This window comes from Syngnathus floridae, chromosome 21 (genome assembly GCF_059516105.1).
Source record: "Syngnathus floridae isolate MCC-2025c chromosome 21, RoL_Sflo_1.0, whole genome shotgun sequence".
NCBI lineage: Eukaryota > Metazoa > Chordata > Actinopteri > Syngnathiformes > Syngnathidae > Syngnathus > Syngnathus floridae.
The window spans coordinates 6802168-6815305 of NC_142433.1; the positions used below are offsets into that span (position 1 = coordinate 6802168).

The 13138-nt window shown below is 49.6% G+C and overlaps 4 protein-coding genes across 13 annotated transcripts; 1 reads left to right on the plus strand and 3 right to left on the minus strand.

Moving 5' to 3' along the window:
- Window positions 1-104: 104 nt before the first annotated feature.
- Window positions 105-4593, plus strand: LOC148380331 (uncharacterized). 4 transcript variants are annotated; one of them, XM_088364873.1, is made up of 19 exons: window positions 105-438; window positions 513-572; window positions 811-837; window positions 989-1030; window positions 1263-1289; window positions 1382-1441; window positions 1565-1594; window positions 1673-1723; window positions 1785-1832; window positions 1899-2006; window positions 2086-2127; window positions 2188-2226; window positions 2299-2436; window positions 3612-3674; window positions 3737-3784; window positions 3871-3906; window positions 4083-4118; window positions 4219-4263; window positions 4358-4593. In XM_088364873.1, exons 1-19 carry the CDS (start codon window positions 339-341, stop codon window positions 4390-4392), a joined length of 1035 nt encoding a protein of 344 aa, XP_088220999.1. In that variant the 5' UTR covers window positions 105-338; the 3' UTR covers window positions 4393-4593. The 4 variants fall into 4 exon arrangements, with proteins under 4 accessions (XP_088220999.1, XP_088220997.1, XP_088220996.1 ...); XM_088364871.1 differs by lacking the exon at window positions 811-837 and having other exon boundaries at window positions 114-438; window positions 3719-3906; XM_088364870.1 differs by lacking the exons at window positions 105-438; window positions 513-572 and having other exon boundaries at window positions 616-837; window positions 3737-3906.
- Window positions 4559-8589, minus strand: hsf1 (heat shock transcription factor 1). Of its 4 annotated transcripts, XM_088364861.1 has the most exons (14): window positions 7811-8164; window positions 7271-7379; window positions 7046-7182; window positions 6844-6968; window positions 6661-6736; window positions 6529-6590; window positions 6258-6455; window positions 6034-6176; window positions 5856-5928; window positions 5694-5799; window positions 5548-5601; window positions 5327-5375; window positions 5092-5231; window positions 4559-4702 (listed from the first exon to the last, which is right to left on the minus strand). In XM_088364861.1, the coding sequence occupies exons 1-13, from the start codon at window positions 7934-7936 to the stop codon at window positions 5101-5103; spliced, it is 1389 nt and encodes a 462-aa protein (XP_088220987.1). In that variant the 5' UTR covers window positions 7937-8164; the 3' UTR covers window positions 4559-4702; window positions 5092-5100. The 4 variants fall into 4 exon arrangements, with proteins under 4 accessions (XP_088220987.1, XP_088220989.1, XP_088220988.1 ...); XM_088364863.1 differs by lacking the exon at window positions 7811-8164 and adding an exon at window positions 8413-8589 and having other exon boundaries at window positions 4559-5231; XM_088364862.1 differs by having other exon boundaries at window positions 4559-5231; window positions 6670-6736; window positions 7811-8166.
- A 147-nt stretch (window positions 8590-8736) lies between these two features.
- jtb (jumping translocation breakpoint) lies at window positions 8737-10997 on the minus strand. 4 transcript variants are annotated; one of them, XM_088364897.1, is made up of 6 exons: window positions 10783-10997; window positions 9750-10007; window positions 9633-9673; window positions 9324-9409; window positions 9151-9227; window positions 8737-9069 (listed from the first exon to the last, which is right to left on the minus strand). In XM_088364897.1, the coding sequence occupies exons 2-6, from the start codon at window positions 9839-9841 to the stop codon at window positions 8913-8915; spliced, it is 453 nt and encodes a 150-aa protein (XP_088221023.1). In that variant the 5' UTR covers window positions 9842-10007; window positions 10783-10997; the 3' UTR covers window positions 8737-8912. The 4 variants fall into 4 exon arrangements, with proteins under 4 accessions (XP_088221023.1, XP_088221022.1, XP_088221020.1 ...); XM_088364896.1 differs by having other exon boundaries at window positions 9151-9230; window positions 9750-9851; window positions 10783-10996; XM_088364894.1 differs by having other exon boundaries at window positions 9151-9230; window positions 10783-10993.
- Window positions 10998-11331: 334 nt separating this feature from the next.
- LOC148380334 (uncharacterized) lies at window positions 11332-13081 on the minus strand. Its single transcript, XM_088364899.1, has 3 exons — window positions 12921-13081; window positions 12695-12850; window positions 11332-12629 (listed from the first exon to the last, which is right to left on the minus strand). Exons 1-3 carry the CDS (start codon window positions 13002-13004, stop codon window positions 12513-12515), a joined length of 357 nt encoding a protein of 118 aa, XP_088221025.1. The 5' UTR covers window positions 13005-13081; the 3' UTR covers window positions 11332-12512.
- Window positions 13082-13138: the final 57 nt, after the last annotated feature.

A 13138-nucleotide genomic window follows, 5' to 3' on the forward strand; every position in this document is an offset into this window, starting at 1 on the left:
TACTCACTCACTCACTCACTCACTCACTCACTCACTCACTCACTCACTCACTCACTCGCGCGCACGCACGCACGCACGCACGCATACACACACGCACACAGGCCCCGCCCCCTGGGTATAAAATTGTGAAGCGGCTCGGTAGTGCAGAGCAACATCATCATGTCGGCTTGGTGAGTAAACTTGGGCAGCGGCACCACCTGTAGCTCTCTAGCGACGATTCAAAGGGCAGGGTGCCCTGACTTGTGATGCACAACGAGTCACGACAGCAATAGTGACGAATTGATGGACGCGACAGCGACCGATGATTGCTATTGATCAGTTATGTGCAGAGAGAGCAAATGCTGGGTGAAAATGGACGATTTGTGCTCCTCAGGAACTTGATCTTGACCTCCTTGTTGATTGTCCTAGTAACGGCGGCGTGGACAGCTCCTGTGGAGGGTAAAGGCCAAAAAGAGGCAATTTGGTGGTACGTCGGCGGATGACGACGTGCGAGATGTGTGCTTGTTTTCCAGAGCGGGAGGAGGTGGAACCGAGCGAAGAGGCGGACGGCGAGCAGTCCGAGGAGGACGAGGGTAGGCCGAGGCTCTTGGCCGTTTTGCTCATTTTGGGCTGAAAGGCCCTTCTGAAGTGACAAAAGTGCTAACTGAATGGAGAAGCTTCAAATGGGAAAGATTAGAACACGGGCACGGAAAGGGATCAAAGGTAGTCGAGGACACTTGTGTGAAGATGGAGCGAGTGAGCGAGAGGTCGCTGGCCAAGCGCATATCAGAGGAATCGAAGGAAAATGCCCTTGTGTGGTTTTCCTTTCAGACGATGACGACTCGACAAAGAAGGAGGGTGAGACCTTTCACCTCGTAACCAAAGTTGGGCCAAAAGGAATTCCACAATAAATTCAAGCCTTGAATCAAAGTGACCCTTTGTCAAGTTTTTAATTAAGCGCAGGAAACATGAGCACCTTTCACCCACCCTCTACTCTGCTCTTCGGCAGGACCCGCAGGTGCCCACCAGAGTGCGACGTGGGGGGCTTCAGGTAAGTCCACCCCATCCCCCAACCTGCTGCTTTTCCCATCCTGAAAAACCGGTTTGTTCCACATTAATCCTGCTTGGAAAGGAAAGGTCAGGGGTCTTATTTTCAGGCTGGCTGAAGCACTTTTCTTTCAAATATTTTGGGCCGCAAAACACTGACTTGCGTCAGCTGAGACATGATGCCCGTGATCATCAACGATTTTATCCCGTTGATTGTCATCTGGTTTACTCGACAGGTGTCAGACCGCATCCCGACGTCAGCGGTGAGTGAACGTCAGGGGAAGACCGAGCGAGCGAGCGGGTGGAAGCCGGCGAGCCACGCATCCGAAGCTGATGGCCGTTTGTAACACGGCAGGTGCTCAGGGAGCCCCAGTGGCCGCAGGAGAGTCGGGTGGACACGCGGACACTTCCACAGGTACGAGTATGTGTGAGGATTTGGAAAGACAAAGAAAATATAACAGTCCGGTCGTGTAAGAACCAACTGGCGTCAATTAAAGGACATCAAAGTGGGCGCCTCATTTCTTGCATGTGTCCACAGATTCTGACGCCGTGGACACGCGTTTAAACGGTGAATGTCACCCCCAATAAAAAAAAATCAACGACTAGGACGGGCAAACAATCAGCTCTCTTTCCTTATGCGCTTCAGCCGACGGGGAGAAGCCGTTGAACGGCGTGGGCGGAGACAAGGACGTGACAGGTGAGAAACGAGGGAGGGTGTCAACGGGAAGAAGAAGGTGAGATCTGTGATTGGTTGTCAGGGACGCTGATGTCACTTGAGGGAGCGGCTTTTCACCCAGAGTACACAGGTGAGGAGCAGGGGGGGTTCTGTCACGAGGCGTCTTGTACAACTCACTCCAACCGTTCTGATGCAGATGAAGAGCGCTCGACTGAGTCGGACGTCACGGAGCGACAAGGCGAGCGCGCCTCTGACCGATGGCTGGGTACCCCTGCCACTGAGCGCGCCCATCGGGACGACTTGAGTACGAAGGCTCCAAAACAAAACACTCCATGATTTGATTTGGAAAGGGATAAATGCATCCTCTTGTGTTTCTCCATCAGCATCCTCCCCCTCCTCCTCCTCCTCCTCTTCACATCACGCAGGTAATCACAACTCGCAAACAAATATCGTACTCCACTTTGATGCTGTCTTGTGTTGAACAGGAAATGGCCGACAGACTCGGCCGCTGGACCAAGACGGAGGTGGGCAGGCACCGCCGCTAAGAACCGACGGCATGAGCTTCCCGCAACGTTACTCTTGTGCGTGTCCCGCAGTGACAGCTCAGCCGGGCCAACCTTCAGTGGAGCTTCACACTCAGCAACTCAGTGAGCGGACCCGGCCGGCGGCGACCGCTCCCGTCCTCCTTTCCACTTTGCCGCAGGAGACGAGCCGCCCACAGGAGCACAGCACAGGTGAACGTCAGCGTCACACAAACCACTCCAATAAGTATCCGTCTCGGCAGCTCAGTTTGAGATACGAGCCTTGTCGTTTCGCTTGCGACAATTTGGGCACTGAAAAGGTGGAAGCCGACGCAATGCGAGTCCCAAAAAGCTACAGAGTGAAAAATATGAAAGAGCTGACAACAATGAAGCTTGTCAGAACCATCAACAAGTCAATGAAAGCAAACCGCATCAAGAAGAAATTTGCCGTGAAAAGTAAACCTCACCTCGATGAGTGACAATTCTCGACAGGCAGGTAATAGACTCGCAATGGTCCGTACGAACAGTAACATTTATTCTTGGAGAGTCTCTCCTCGGTAGAACCCTGCTGTCAGCCGAAAAAGCAGCAACCGTGGCAACACCTGCCGAAAATCGTCACTCCCTTCATACTGTTTCCATGTCCGTCATCTCAAGGCACCACTGTCGACCACTTTACTCATTCTGTCACATGAGTAATTATTATAATATAATAGTCAAACCTCGGTTTTCGACCACAATTCGTTCCAGACGGCTATTGGAAAATCTATTTTTTCCATTACAAATAATGAAAAAAATAATAATCCAAGACAAAACCCCCGCCTTTTTTAAGCATTTTTTCATTTGCGCATTTTTGTCCGATCGCGCAACGGCAGCGCACCGCCGAACGCGCAACCGTAGCGCGCCGCCGACCGAGCAACTGCACCGCGTTGGTCGCATAATTGTGACATTTTTAAAGTCCTGATGTACTTTCAAAAATTTAAGTTGACCTCAGTGTGCAGGGAGCTTAATTTGGTTCGATCGCGCAACCCGCAGCGCGCCGGCCGGGCGCTCACTGTCGCATTGCTTTAAGAGCGTCTTTGTGTTTTAGGATGGCTTTACTGCTCCCACTTTCTTTCTTTGAAGGCATGATTAGGAGTTAATGCAATCCTCAAAGTAACGAAAATACAATAACAACGAACGGAGTCAGTCGGCATCCGGGCCGCGCGGTCGTGTTTTTTCGGGTCCTCTCGCGAGGTTCGACCTCCGAATTTTTGTTCGACAACCGAAGCAAAGAAATCTCGAATTTTTCGTTTGAATTCCGATTTGTTCGAAAATCGAGACGTTCGAATAACGAGGTTTGACTGTAATTGTATATTACTGATTTAAAAAAAAAAAATTGTCACTTACAGAATCGTCCGTACTTGTGCGCACCGGGCCGGCAGGGGGCGCTTTCGCGGACACTTTGCCATCAGGTACGCATGTGCGCGTCCGCGGCAATTTCCATGCTCTTCATCAGTCACGTTTGATGATGCAGGCACACTGGCGTGGCGCACTGAAGCCGTTACCATGGCAACGCACTCGCGTAAGTCCCTGCTGCTGTTTTGTGTACTGATGTCAAATTTTGAGGCGCTGTCAAACAGTCGCTGTCTTTGTGCGTGCGCACTTAAGTCTTTTCAGAGCCAACAGGAACATCCCTGGACTCCAGTGAGTTTGACACTTTTCATTTTGACTCCAATGTATGTTTACCTTTGATTTGTGTCAAATACTTTCAATCCTCGAGTCAACCACCTCGCATAGTCCAAACACCCGAACGGGTCGACGCAAACAAAGAGAAAGAATATCATCACACGGTGACATCATGTGACTTTGTTTTGCGACAGGTGGTGGGCGAGTGTCTGAAGACCCCCACAAGGCTGGTGAGTCTCAGCATGGCCACGTCAACAGTCGTCACCGCCGTGACATGTTGACCATGATAATTGTGGTTTGCGCGCTGCCGGCATGGCTTGTTCCCCGCAGGTTCCGTCACTGAACAGTACGACGCTTGGGGTCAAGGTCCTGAAGGTGAGGTCTTCACTGCTCACACAATTGGCCGGCGTAGCCGCGACGACCGCACTCCATCCACTAACGTGTGGCGCTGTTGCGTTTGTGCCAACAGCTGCGGAGAATGTGGAACTGGAGGAAACCTGCTGACTTCCAATGCAAGCCTCAAGTTCACTTTTCCCGCCGCCGCCTCCAGTGTGCCGACCTATGGGAACGCCCCTTCGGCCATGTTTAGGTCCCGCCCACCCACAGGCAGGGGAACCTTTGAAAATGTTTAAGATTTGTACACTATGATCAATTTTAGAAGCAGGTGAACTTGACATTAAAATGTCTTTTAATGACTTTGCAAAATGTGTTTTGGTGTCCTTTGAACATCAGTTTTACATCCCATTCTGACATCACCACTATCCTTTACCATCACCATCCTTTACCATCAGTCAAAACATGAGAAAGTTAGGCCCTAAGGATGAAACAGTTGAGTTGTACAATCACAAAAACAAACATTCAATGAATCCCTATGCAAATTTCCCTTTAAATTGGGAAATATTACTAAAGCTCAATTTTGCCTCAGAGCGATTGTGCGTGCGTGCGTGCGCGCGCATGAATGACTGCCTGTCCACGTGTCGGGCAGGTCACATGACACGCCATAAGGACTGTGCACAAACAAGTTTAATGTGGATTTCCAGGGTAACAGAATAAATATGTAAGCAACGTTTCCAAAAATATGCTATTCCTTGTGATAAAATAAAAGCAACAAAAAATAATGGCTGGTTGTCTGCATAGTAAAACTGCTACCCCTGACCACACTGTCGTCATGGTAATAGAGTAGTCCCTCCCTCCCGCTCTCACCTCGTCTCGTCAGAGGTCAGAGGTCAGGTCTGGACTGAGGAAAGGCTCCTCCCCCAATTCTAGGAGCGACGGCAGGTCGGCATCGCCCCCTCCAACCGGGTCACAAATCTGCACTGGCGTGTACTGCACCAGTTGCTTTCCTGGACCAATCACATTGCAGAGCCATAAATGCTTAGCGGTAGCGTCAAGGTCCGACGTGCCGTTGTCATTGCGTCGCAGTTGCGAGTGCCTTTACCTGTGTCGTCGCTTCCATCAGCTCCTTTGGCCAAGTTGTCACATAGAAGCTAGCGACAAAAGACAACTTCTTTACAAGGAGCAAAAACAGCACACCGCACCCAAGTAGCGATTGTTGTCATCATCTCAAAGATGCTGCGTCGCTTGTCAACATGAATTTCAAGGTCATGCGGTGATGAATTATGAGGGCGAGTGAACGAACAGTTAGTGGCTCACACTCACAGTGTCTAAAGCGTTGATGTCAAAGTCTCCTGGAGGACAGGAAGGGCTGAAGAACTGAAGACACAAAAGTGAAAGTAGATGTGTGTGTCACTCACACATGCACGCACAAGTAGACGAACGCTCGCCCGCGCACGCAACGCACGCACCTCCATGAGTGGCGACGTGTCAAAGGTGAAAGTTTGGCTGTTGAGAATGTTCTGTAGGTTTTCCAGACTGTTGTCGATTGTCTCAATGTGATCTGACAGTTCTGACCTGAAAGACACGCGTGAGCACTGTTCTGCCACAGAACGGATGAGCGAGCCTCATACCTGTCGATACACGCGAGGGTCTGACAGGTCTGCGCGGGGTCCGGGTTGGTGTTGGCTGGGCGAGACCTGGGAGCTGAATGCGAAGCAGAGGAAGATTTGGGGGAGTTTCAGCAAAGCCTTTGTGGACAGAAGCGGACGCAGCCGACGGGTGCCAAGAGCGGCTCCCAAATTAACTTGCCCGTCAGCGCGCTGGTGTCAGGCGCGTCGCTGTCTTGGAGAATGGAGTCGATGAAGGTGGTGGGAGAAAGCGGCGTGTCTCCAGACGTCGGCTCGCCCGCTGCCACATCGGAAGGGGCGGGCCCCTCCTCCTCGCCGCGCTCTCTGTGGGCGTCACGCCAGAGTGGACATTGTGCGGCAATGGAAATGAAGCCGCAACACTGCAGCGGCGACATTGGTCCTCACCTCGCTTCCATCCACTCGCTGACTGTCTCCTGTGGCGGGGGCGTGGCCAATTCCGTGATATCAGAGATGACAGGCCCGGAACCGGCGGGGGATTCCGCTGGGAAGATGGAGGGCGCGACCTGCACGGGCTCCAAGGAAAACGAGCGAGCGTATTTGGGCAGGGGTTGGGCGGAACCCGAGTCGTTGAGCATCAGCGGGCTGCGGACCGCACAAACAAGTCAGATGTCGACTAGGACAAGTAGCAAAAAATACACGGTGGAGAGCAACTTGCAGTTTCCTCTTGACTCCCATGATCCTGTTGGACTGGACTAGTGATACCAGGAAGTGGATCAACTGCAGAGGGACAGAGGCGCAAATGACGTTTCCAAACAACAAGAGACTGCGGCGGCTGTGGCGGCTTTACCTTGCTGACCATTTTCTGCTGTTGAGCATGCTTCTGTCTCAGACACACAACTTCCCTCCACAAAGCCTCGTTCTCACTGAAATACCAAAAAGGTTTGGGTCAGGTCCGCCACAAGCGCAAGAGCCACACGAGCTGGAAAACCTCTGAGGCATTGGAAACTTTGGCGCCGGTGAAAGTTCTTACTGTTTCATGGCAATGATTTTAGAGTCTATGCTCTCCTGCTTTCCCTTCATGGCCTGCACGTCGCTCAGGAGTTTACTGACCTCGTGGGATGAGAGCTTGCCCTCTTCCGGGCGCATCGAAGACACCTGCAGCAGACGGTGGCACTGTCATGACGACCGCATTTTCCGTAACGGCGTACCTTCTTACGACCGCCTGTTCGTACGTTGGTGACTTTTCGTTTGATGTTCTGCAGCAAGTGCTCTTGGCCTCTGACAAAGAACGGGTGTTGGAACTCCGTGTCGTCTTTCTCGGGTTTTAGCAGGCCGCCCTGCTCCAGGTGGACCACCTTGCGAAAGCCATCTTGAGGGAGAAAAGTGAGGAGCGCTCACTTGCGGCAAAGCTCGGAGCTCAAAGGAAAGCGGCCTATTTTTTACGAGGTCGTACTCACACATGTTGAGCTGCCGAATGAAGCTGGCCATGTTGTTGTGTTTGAAGAACTTGGGGAGAACCTCTTTGGAGAAGCGAGAGTGATCATACACGTGGAAACTGGTTCCGCTCTGACATGGGTCAAACAAACAGACAAAAAAAAAGACGTCGGGAAAGTTGGGATGGAGCCACAAGTTCATTGGCGTCTGTTAAGATACCAGCTTGTCGGTACACATATAACTGACGAGGTGCCCTTGAGCCAAGCAATCTAACCCGGATGTCCAACCGGTACGTCAAATGGCCCACTGGGACGACGACACCCCCCCACCCCCCATTTATATTGGACACAAAGTGCTTGTTCGGCATTGTCATTTGGTCCGACTGCATTGGTTTCGAAAAACTTCGGTACTTGCCTCGAGCAGCTAACACTTGCGTTCCTGTAAGATATGCTAGGATAAACTAAGTTAAGCCGCCCCAATGCTACACCGCTGACGGCGGACACTCTTGTGCCGAAGCTCCAGTGGTCAGAGCAAAACGAACGTGCTCGAGCCATAAGTCATACCGGGCTCCAGCAGATGAGCGACTCTGTTTCGGGGTCTTCTAACAAAGTCCAGAGTTTGCTGAGGAAGGCCGGGACGTTGCTGGCTGCCATTAGCGAACCTTCCACCGAACCTCCCGCGCACTCCATCGACAGGCGCAAAGGCGTCCCGCAACTAACTCAGCAGCGACCCAAGTTGCTCGGGCCACTTCTTGTGTCGGTGCTCTCCGGTAGTTTCTTTCCAAGGCCACAAACAAACGCGAGTCCACGACTATGGAAAATTCCAAACAAGCAACTGCGCAGCACCAACAACGTCGCGCTGTGATGACGTCACCAAAAGCCCCGACACAGGTTCTTTCAAAATAATGGCGCTACACCCGACGCGATACAGTGCACACCTCGGAGAAGTGCACAAAGTGTCACGACTGCAGATTTTAGACAGCCGGTATTACGTCATCGGCTCGCCGCCATGTTGAAACTGCGTCACTTATTTTGCTGAAGATGACCCTAAATATCAAGTCAAACCATACTTAGGACCAAGTTCAAGCATTTATGACAATCAGAGTGGGTTACCACAAGCACACACAGGCAGACATGATGATGGTATCCAAAGTGAAAAGGGGGACCTTTTTGCACAGCCGAGTTGAAAATGTTGCCTCGGCTTTGAACCATTGCGTCAAACACAACGGTGAGTCCGCTTGTAGTTTGGGCTCCACTTTCAGAGTAAGGAGAGCACCATTGTGTCATCGATCCAAGCGACGGAAAGCCCATTCGTAAGCAGCTCCCTCAACTGACGTGTTGCCCTATGTCCCAGCTTCCACTGCCTCCATGTTGGAATCCACACGCAAGTGGAAAGTTAAATGCCGGCCGGGACTCCACCTCCTGCTAGCAAGTGGCCTTGCATTATCCTTTCACGTGGCAGGAGAGGACTAAAATCATCATTGACCCTCTTTTCTCAACCGTTCTGCCTCGGTCACACGACCAGGAAGCTTTATTAGCACTGTCATCAGAGTTTTTGGCCAAAGTCTGACTATGAACAGGGAACACAAGAAAATGACGTCATCGAGTAGGGGTCTGTGGGTCTCAAGCATTTTTGCATCAAAGTTTGTATGGAAAGTTGGTGCTGCTAGATGGACTCGATCTGTCGGCGGACTTTCTCTGAGGCGAGGCGGTCCAACCGGCGCTGACGCAGGACCACCGAGACAGCCGACAACGCTGTCACGGACAACACAGCCGCTTCAAACTTCCAGAAGAGACGTTCCTCCATGATGGCCGAGCGGCAGCTGAGATGGTCAAAGAGAAGATGAGGTGAGAAAATCTCTTGGTGCGCCCCAAACGTGGGCTGCGTGGCGACCGGATCGGACCTTTTGTACTCGTCGCGGTTGGATTTGGTGCAGTTGACCTTCTCCACGTAGCCTGTCTGACCACACGCCGGCCTCGTCTTCTGAACACCAAGGCAAACGTTAGTGAGCGGGCGCCACATTAGCTAGTGGCTATGTTGGCCACGAGCTCACGTGGCGAGAGCGAATCCACGTACCGCCTGGAAGGCGTCGCACTGTGAGCATTCTGTCGTCACCACAAAGTCCTCCAGCAGCCAGCAAGGGGTGATGCTGACCTTGACGGCTACGTGTAATAGACAAAGCAGCTTAAGGAGTGTGGGAGCATTATGGAATAAAAGGCAATTTGTACGCGTACTCTGTATGAATAACACTGACATGCGGTGGAAACTGAAGCAGCCTCAAATTTCATCATTTGGAATAAACAATGCAAAATAATTTGGGATCTGATTATGCGATTAATCGTAAAGTTGTTGAATCGTAAATTCAACAACTTGGTAGGCATTTACCTGCAAGTTTGTCATCAGCCAGCAAGGCGGCTCCAAAAACTCTGGAAGGCAAGCGTCACAATGAGCGAACGACAGAGTGGTGGAGCGGCTGGGCAATGTGAGTGGCGGAGCACCCACCTGAGAGCCACGAGGCCCCAAAAGAGTGCGTGCAGGGCCAGCACGCGAGGGCGGCAACATGCCAGCGGCACGCGCCAGCAAGCGCTTTCCATCACGCCGATGCTGAAACAGGGTCAAAGGGCGTCACATTCGTACGTAGACGCCGTATTCACGAGTGACTCTGATGTCCATATCGGATGTGGCGAGGGGCGGCCATCAGTGAAGGTGGGAGGCTCTTGCTCATGCCGTTTGGACAAATTAGCAAAATTGGCCTGTCACCTGGTGGCATTTAGCACAACGGCATTTTAGTCGCATGAAACTTGCAAATATAAAAATGTGCAGCGCATTAAAAAGATCAACAATCGATTGCTAGATTTTTTTTGTTTCACTCAAAATATTAATAAGCAAGGTGTTCATTCCATCATTTGTTATGAATGAAATTTGTATTGGGCAGCGTCAGTGAACTTTGTGTGGCTCTCCAGTCACAAAATGGCCCTGGGCTCCTCTGAATGCCTGATCTTGTATAAGTGTTGTGGTCGCTACAAAAACTGAAGATGCGTACCAAGATTGGCATTGTGCCTTATACTAAAAAGCTTATCGTGTTAAGAATTGGAACGCGCAGATTAAACAACTTGCATGAGCTGAGTCACAGAAGCTTTTCTCGTGCAGCAAGCGCTTCATTTCTCTCATTTATCTTATAACTCCCAAGTTGCTTCACCGTTGTCTGTTTTTTTTTTTGGAGTGTGTGTGTGTGAGTTAAGTTTGTTTGTTTTTTAACTTTTCCTACGTCACTTTGGGAGCCCAGTCCATTGACAGTTGTCACATCCAATATGGCGTAAGCGCTAACGTATAGCACCTCAACGAGACGTCCAAATATTTCGCCAACGTTTCAAAGATTGAAACGCCAAAACCTGACGCTAACACTTTTGAATTACGTTTATCCCTCCTAAACAAACAAGTTGATGCCATTCGCGACATAGGTAACATATGAAATGCTCGTGCTAGAAGTTCGCCTTGTAACGGATGCTAGCTTTTGCTTGGTTAGCTCACTCACCGTCATCGACGGGTCGCGGGCCCAGTAGTCATTTGAGCACCCAGTCAAGAGCGCACTTTTCAAACGTCAACTCGAGTCAACGACCGAAAGTGACGATGTCTACCGAATATCTTTTAGGCTTATTTACGACGACAACTTCAACAAGAAGATAATGAGCCCAAAGTCTCCGTGATGGCCGCAGCAGGATGTCCTTCACTAACCCTTCATAATTAAAACTGACACTCACAATTGGTCGGTTGGTGGAAGAAAAAAATTAAAAATTTGTACGACAAACGTTCAACTCATTAATCACTCATATTTCCATCGAGCATATCTATTATCCCTTTCTCATACAATCTAAATTATCAATTGGATCGGAGTGCTGCACTTTATTTTGAAAACGACGTTTTAGCGGATTTTGCTACGTGACCGTCGCCTACGTCAACACCATTACGAAACGTTAAAAAAATCTCATAGGTTGTAATTGTTATTCTGGTTTAGGGTTTTGGTTAGTCATAAATTAATATATTAGAGTCCATACAATTGTGATGACCAGTGAAGAGCGAGCAATACCAATGTGTACATATTTTTATTAGTTTGTACGAACCTATATACTTTTTATACTTATCAATCAATTAATAAATCAATGTGTAAATATTCCTATTACTTTATATAATTTATCTTGTCAATCAATATGTAAATACTCATTAATTTATACAAACATAGTTGCTCCATCAGAGCACAGACACAGCTTTGTAACTTTCCAGTACACATAAGGCACAGCTCAGTAATTCCATGACATATAGACACAAAACATTCAGTATATAACAGGACATTCAGGTGATAACAGAACAGATGTCTGCCTTACCTGTTTTTTCCTTTTCCCCTCTCCCTTCTCTTTCTTATTCCTGCTTGCAGACACCATGAAGCCTACTGACTGGAAGTATGACGTTTTTGTTTCATCTCCTGAAGTGCATTGTGTACTAACTGCCGTAAAACAACCCGAGATCTTGCAAATAAAGAACCAACTGTCACTCCACATCTTTGTTTTCATTGCTCGACGGCGGACATCTTGGACAAAACACAACACCAGATTGTGAAGGGTTTCGAGGTTTTGATCCACTTGGTTCCTAAAAAGTTTATTTTCTCGTCTTCATGCGCACACACTACTCTCCTTGCCAGCCTAACCTTTGTGATGATGGCTTTTTATTTTTAATGCAGTCTTGCAATAGTATCCGCAAGGTAATAATCACTAAAAATAGATAAAAAAATTGACCGTTTTTTTAAAGAGGTGTATATTTGATTGAAGTTATTATTATTTGTTTGTACACTTGATTAAGCTTATTTACTATTGCTAATTTATTGAGCCATTAATTAATTTATTTATTTATCTATCCCACTACTGTGACATCTGAGCTTGCATCTTGTTGATCAATAAAGGAGATCTTATTACTGTTATTTGCTATTGTAATTATGACTGCACCTTTGGTGGAAATGTGAACCAATGTTCGTCCTTGTCATCATCGTCACAAATATTGACGATCAAAACTGACGGCAGCTCGAAACTCATGTGACACAAGTTGTTTTCTTTGTCCCGGCGAACAATAAACACAGCATGTACTCCAAACCACATCTCACTGCCATCAGAATCAGCGCATCGCTTTTCAGCCAAACAGCAACAACAAGAAAATGTTTGTTGGGCAATAAATTTTAAGGAATGATTGGCGGCAGGAACTGAGTCAAGACGGCGGTCAGATGCTGCGAATGAAGACACGGGAACACTTGGACCCTTTAGGACATGGGCACACCTGGCCACTCTGATCCCAGCCCTGGCTCCGCCCCCACCAGCAGAAGTTGGCTTTGTGACACTGCGGTGACAAACCACTAGCATGTTAGGCCCTGCAGTGCTGGTGAGAAAGCGCTAAATATTTACCAGGTAACTGAAGCGACGCCTCCTCAGGCGGCGACAAAGTCCGGGAAGTCGTCGAAAGTTGTCACGATGACCAGTCCCGAAACCCGACCGGACGTCGTCGAGGTGACGCCCGGTGATGGTGCGCCGCGTGGCCGCTTCGCCTGTGACCTGGCATGACTGACCAAAGGCGTTTCAGCCCCCTGAGCTGGTTTGACAAAATGGCCGCCCGAGGGTGCACGTGGCCTACCTCCGTGGGCAGGCTGCATATGGCCCCCCGCAAACACGTCCCGGTCAGCAGCAGCGCAAGCAACGTGCTGGCACTCGTCTTCATCTGCCGGCGTTTGTCTTCATCTGCCGCTGCTCATCTACACATCCAGCCAGCCGACGGGCAAAACAGACAAGAGTAATCCTCTTAGGTTGCTCAGAGTCACGTAACCGCTCCCATACAGCATGCTCATCTCAATC

Coding starts and splice junctions, on each gene's coding strand:
- LOC148380331 (XM_088364870.1), top strand. CDS start 648: ATGGAGAAGCTTCAAATGGGAAAGATTAGAACACGGGCACGGAAAGGG. Junction 1,290..1,381: donor ACCGCATCCCGACGTCAGCG/GTGAGTGAACGT, acceptor GTAACACGGCAG/GTGCTCAGGGAGCCCCAGTG. Junction 1,595..1,672: donor CGTGGACACGCGTTTAAACG/GTGAATGTCACC, acceptor TATGCGCTTCAG/CCGACGGGGAGAAGCCGTTG.
- hsf1 (XM_088364861.1), bottom strand. CDS start 7,936: ATGGAGTGCGCGGGAGGTTCGGTGGAAGGTTCGCTAATGGCAGCCAGC. Junction 7,380..7,810: donor CGCTCATCTGCTGGAGCCCG/GTATGACTTATG, acceptor GACCCATGTCAG/AGCGGAACCAGTTTCCACGT. Junction 6,456..6,528: donor ATGGGAGTCAAGAGGAAACT/GCAAGTTGCTCT, acceptor TGCGGTCCGCAG/CCCGCTGATGCTCAACGACT.
- jtb (XM_088364896.1), bottom strand. CDS start 9,841: ATGGAAAGCGCTTGCTGGCGCGTGCCGCTGGCATGTTGCCGCCCTCGC. Junction 9,410..9,632: donor GGCTGATGACAAACTTGCAG/GTAAATGCCTAC, acceptor TATTACACGTAG/CCGTCAAGGTCAGCATCACC. Junction 9,231..9,323: donor AGTGCGACGCCTTCCAGGCG/GTACGTGGATTC, acceptor CTTGGTGTTCAG/AAGACGAGGCCGGCGTGTGG.
- LOC148380334 (XM_088364899.1), bottom strand. CDS start 13,004: ATGAAGACGAGTGCCAGCACGTTGCTTGCGCTGCTGCTGACCGGGACG. Junction 12,851..12,920: donor TATGCAGCCTGCCCACGGAG/GTAGGCCACGTG, acceptor GCCTTTGGTCAG/TCATGCCAGGTCACAGGCGA. Junction 12,630..12,694: donor GGCGTCGCTTCAGTTACCTG/GTAAATATTTAG, acceptor TTGTCACCGCAG/TGTCACAAAGCCAACTTCTG.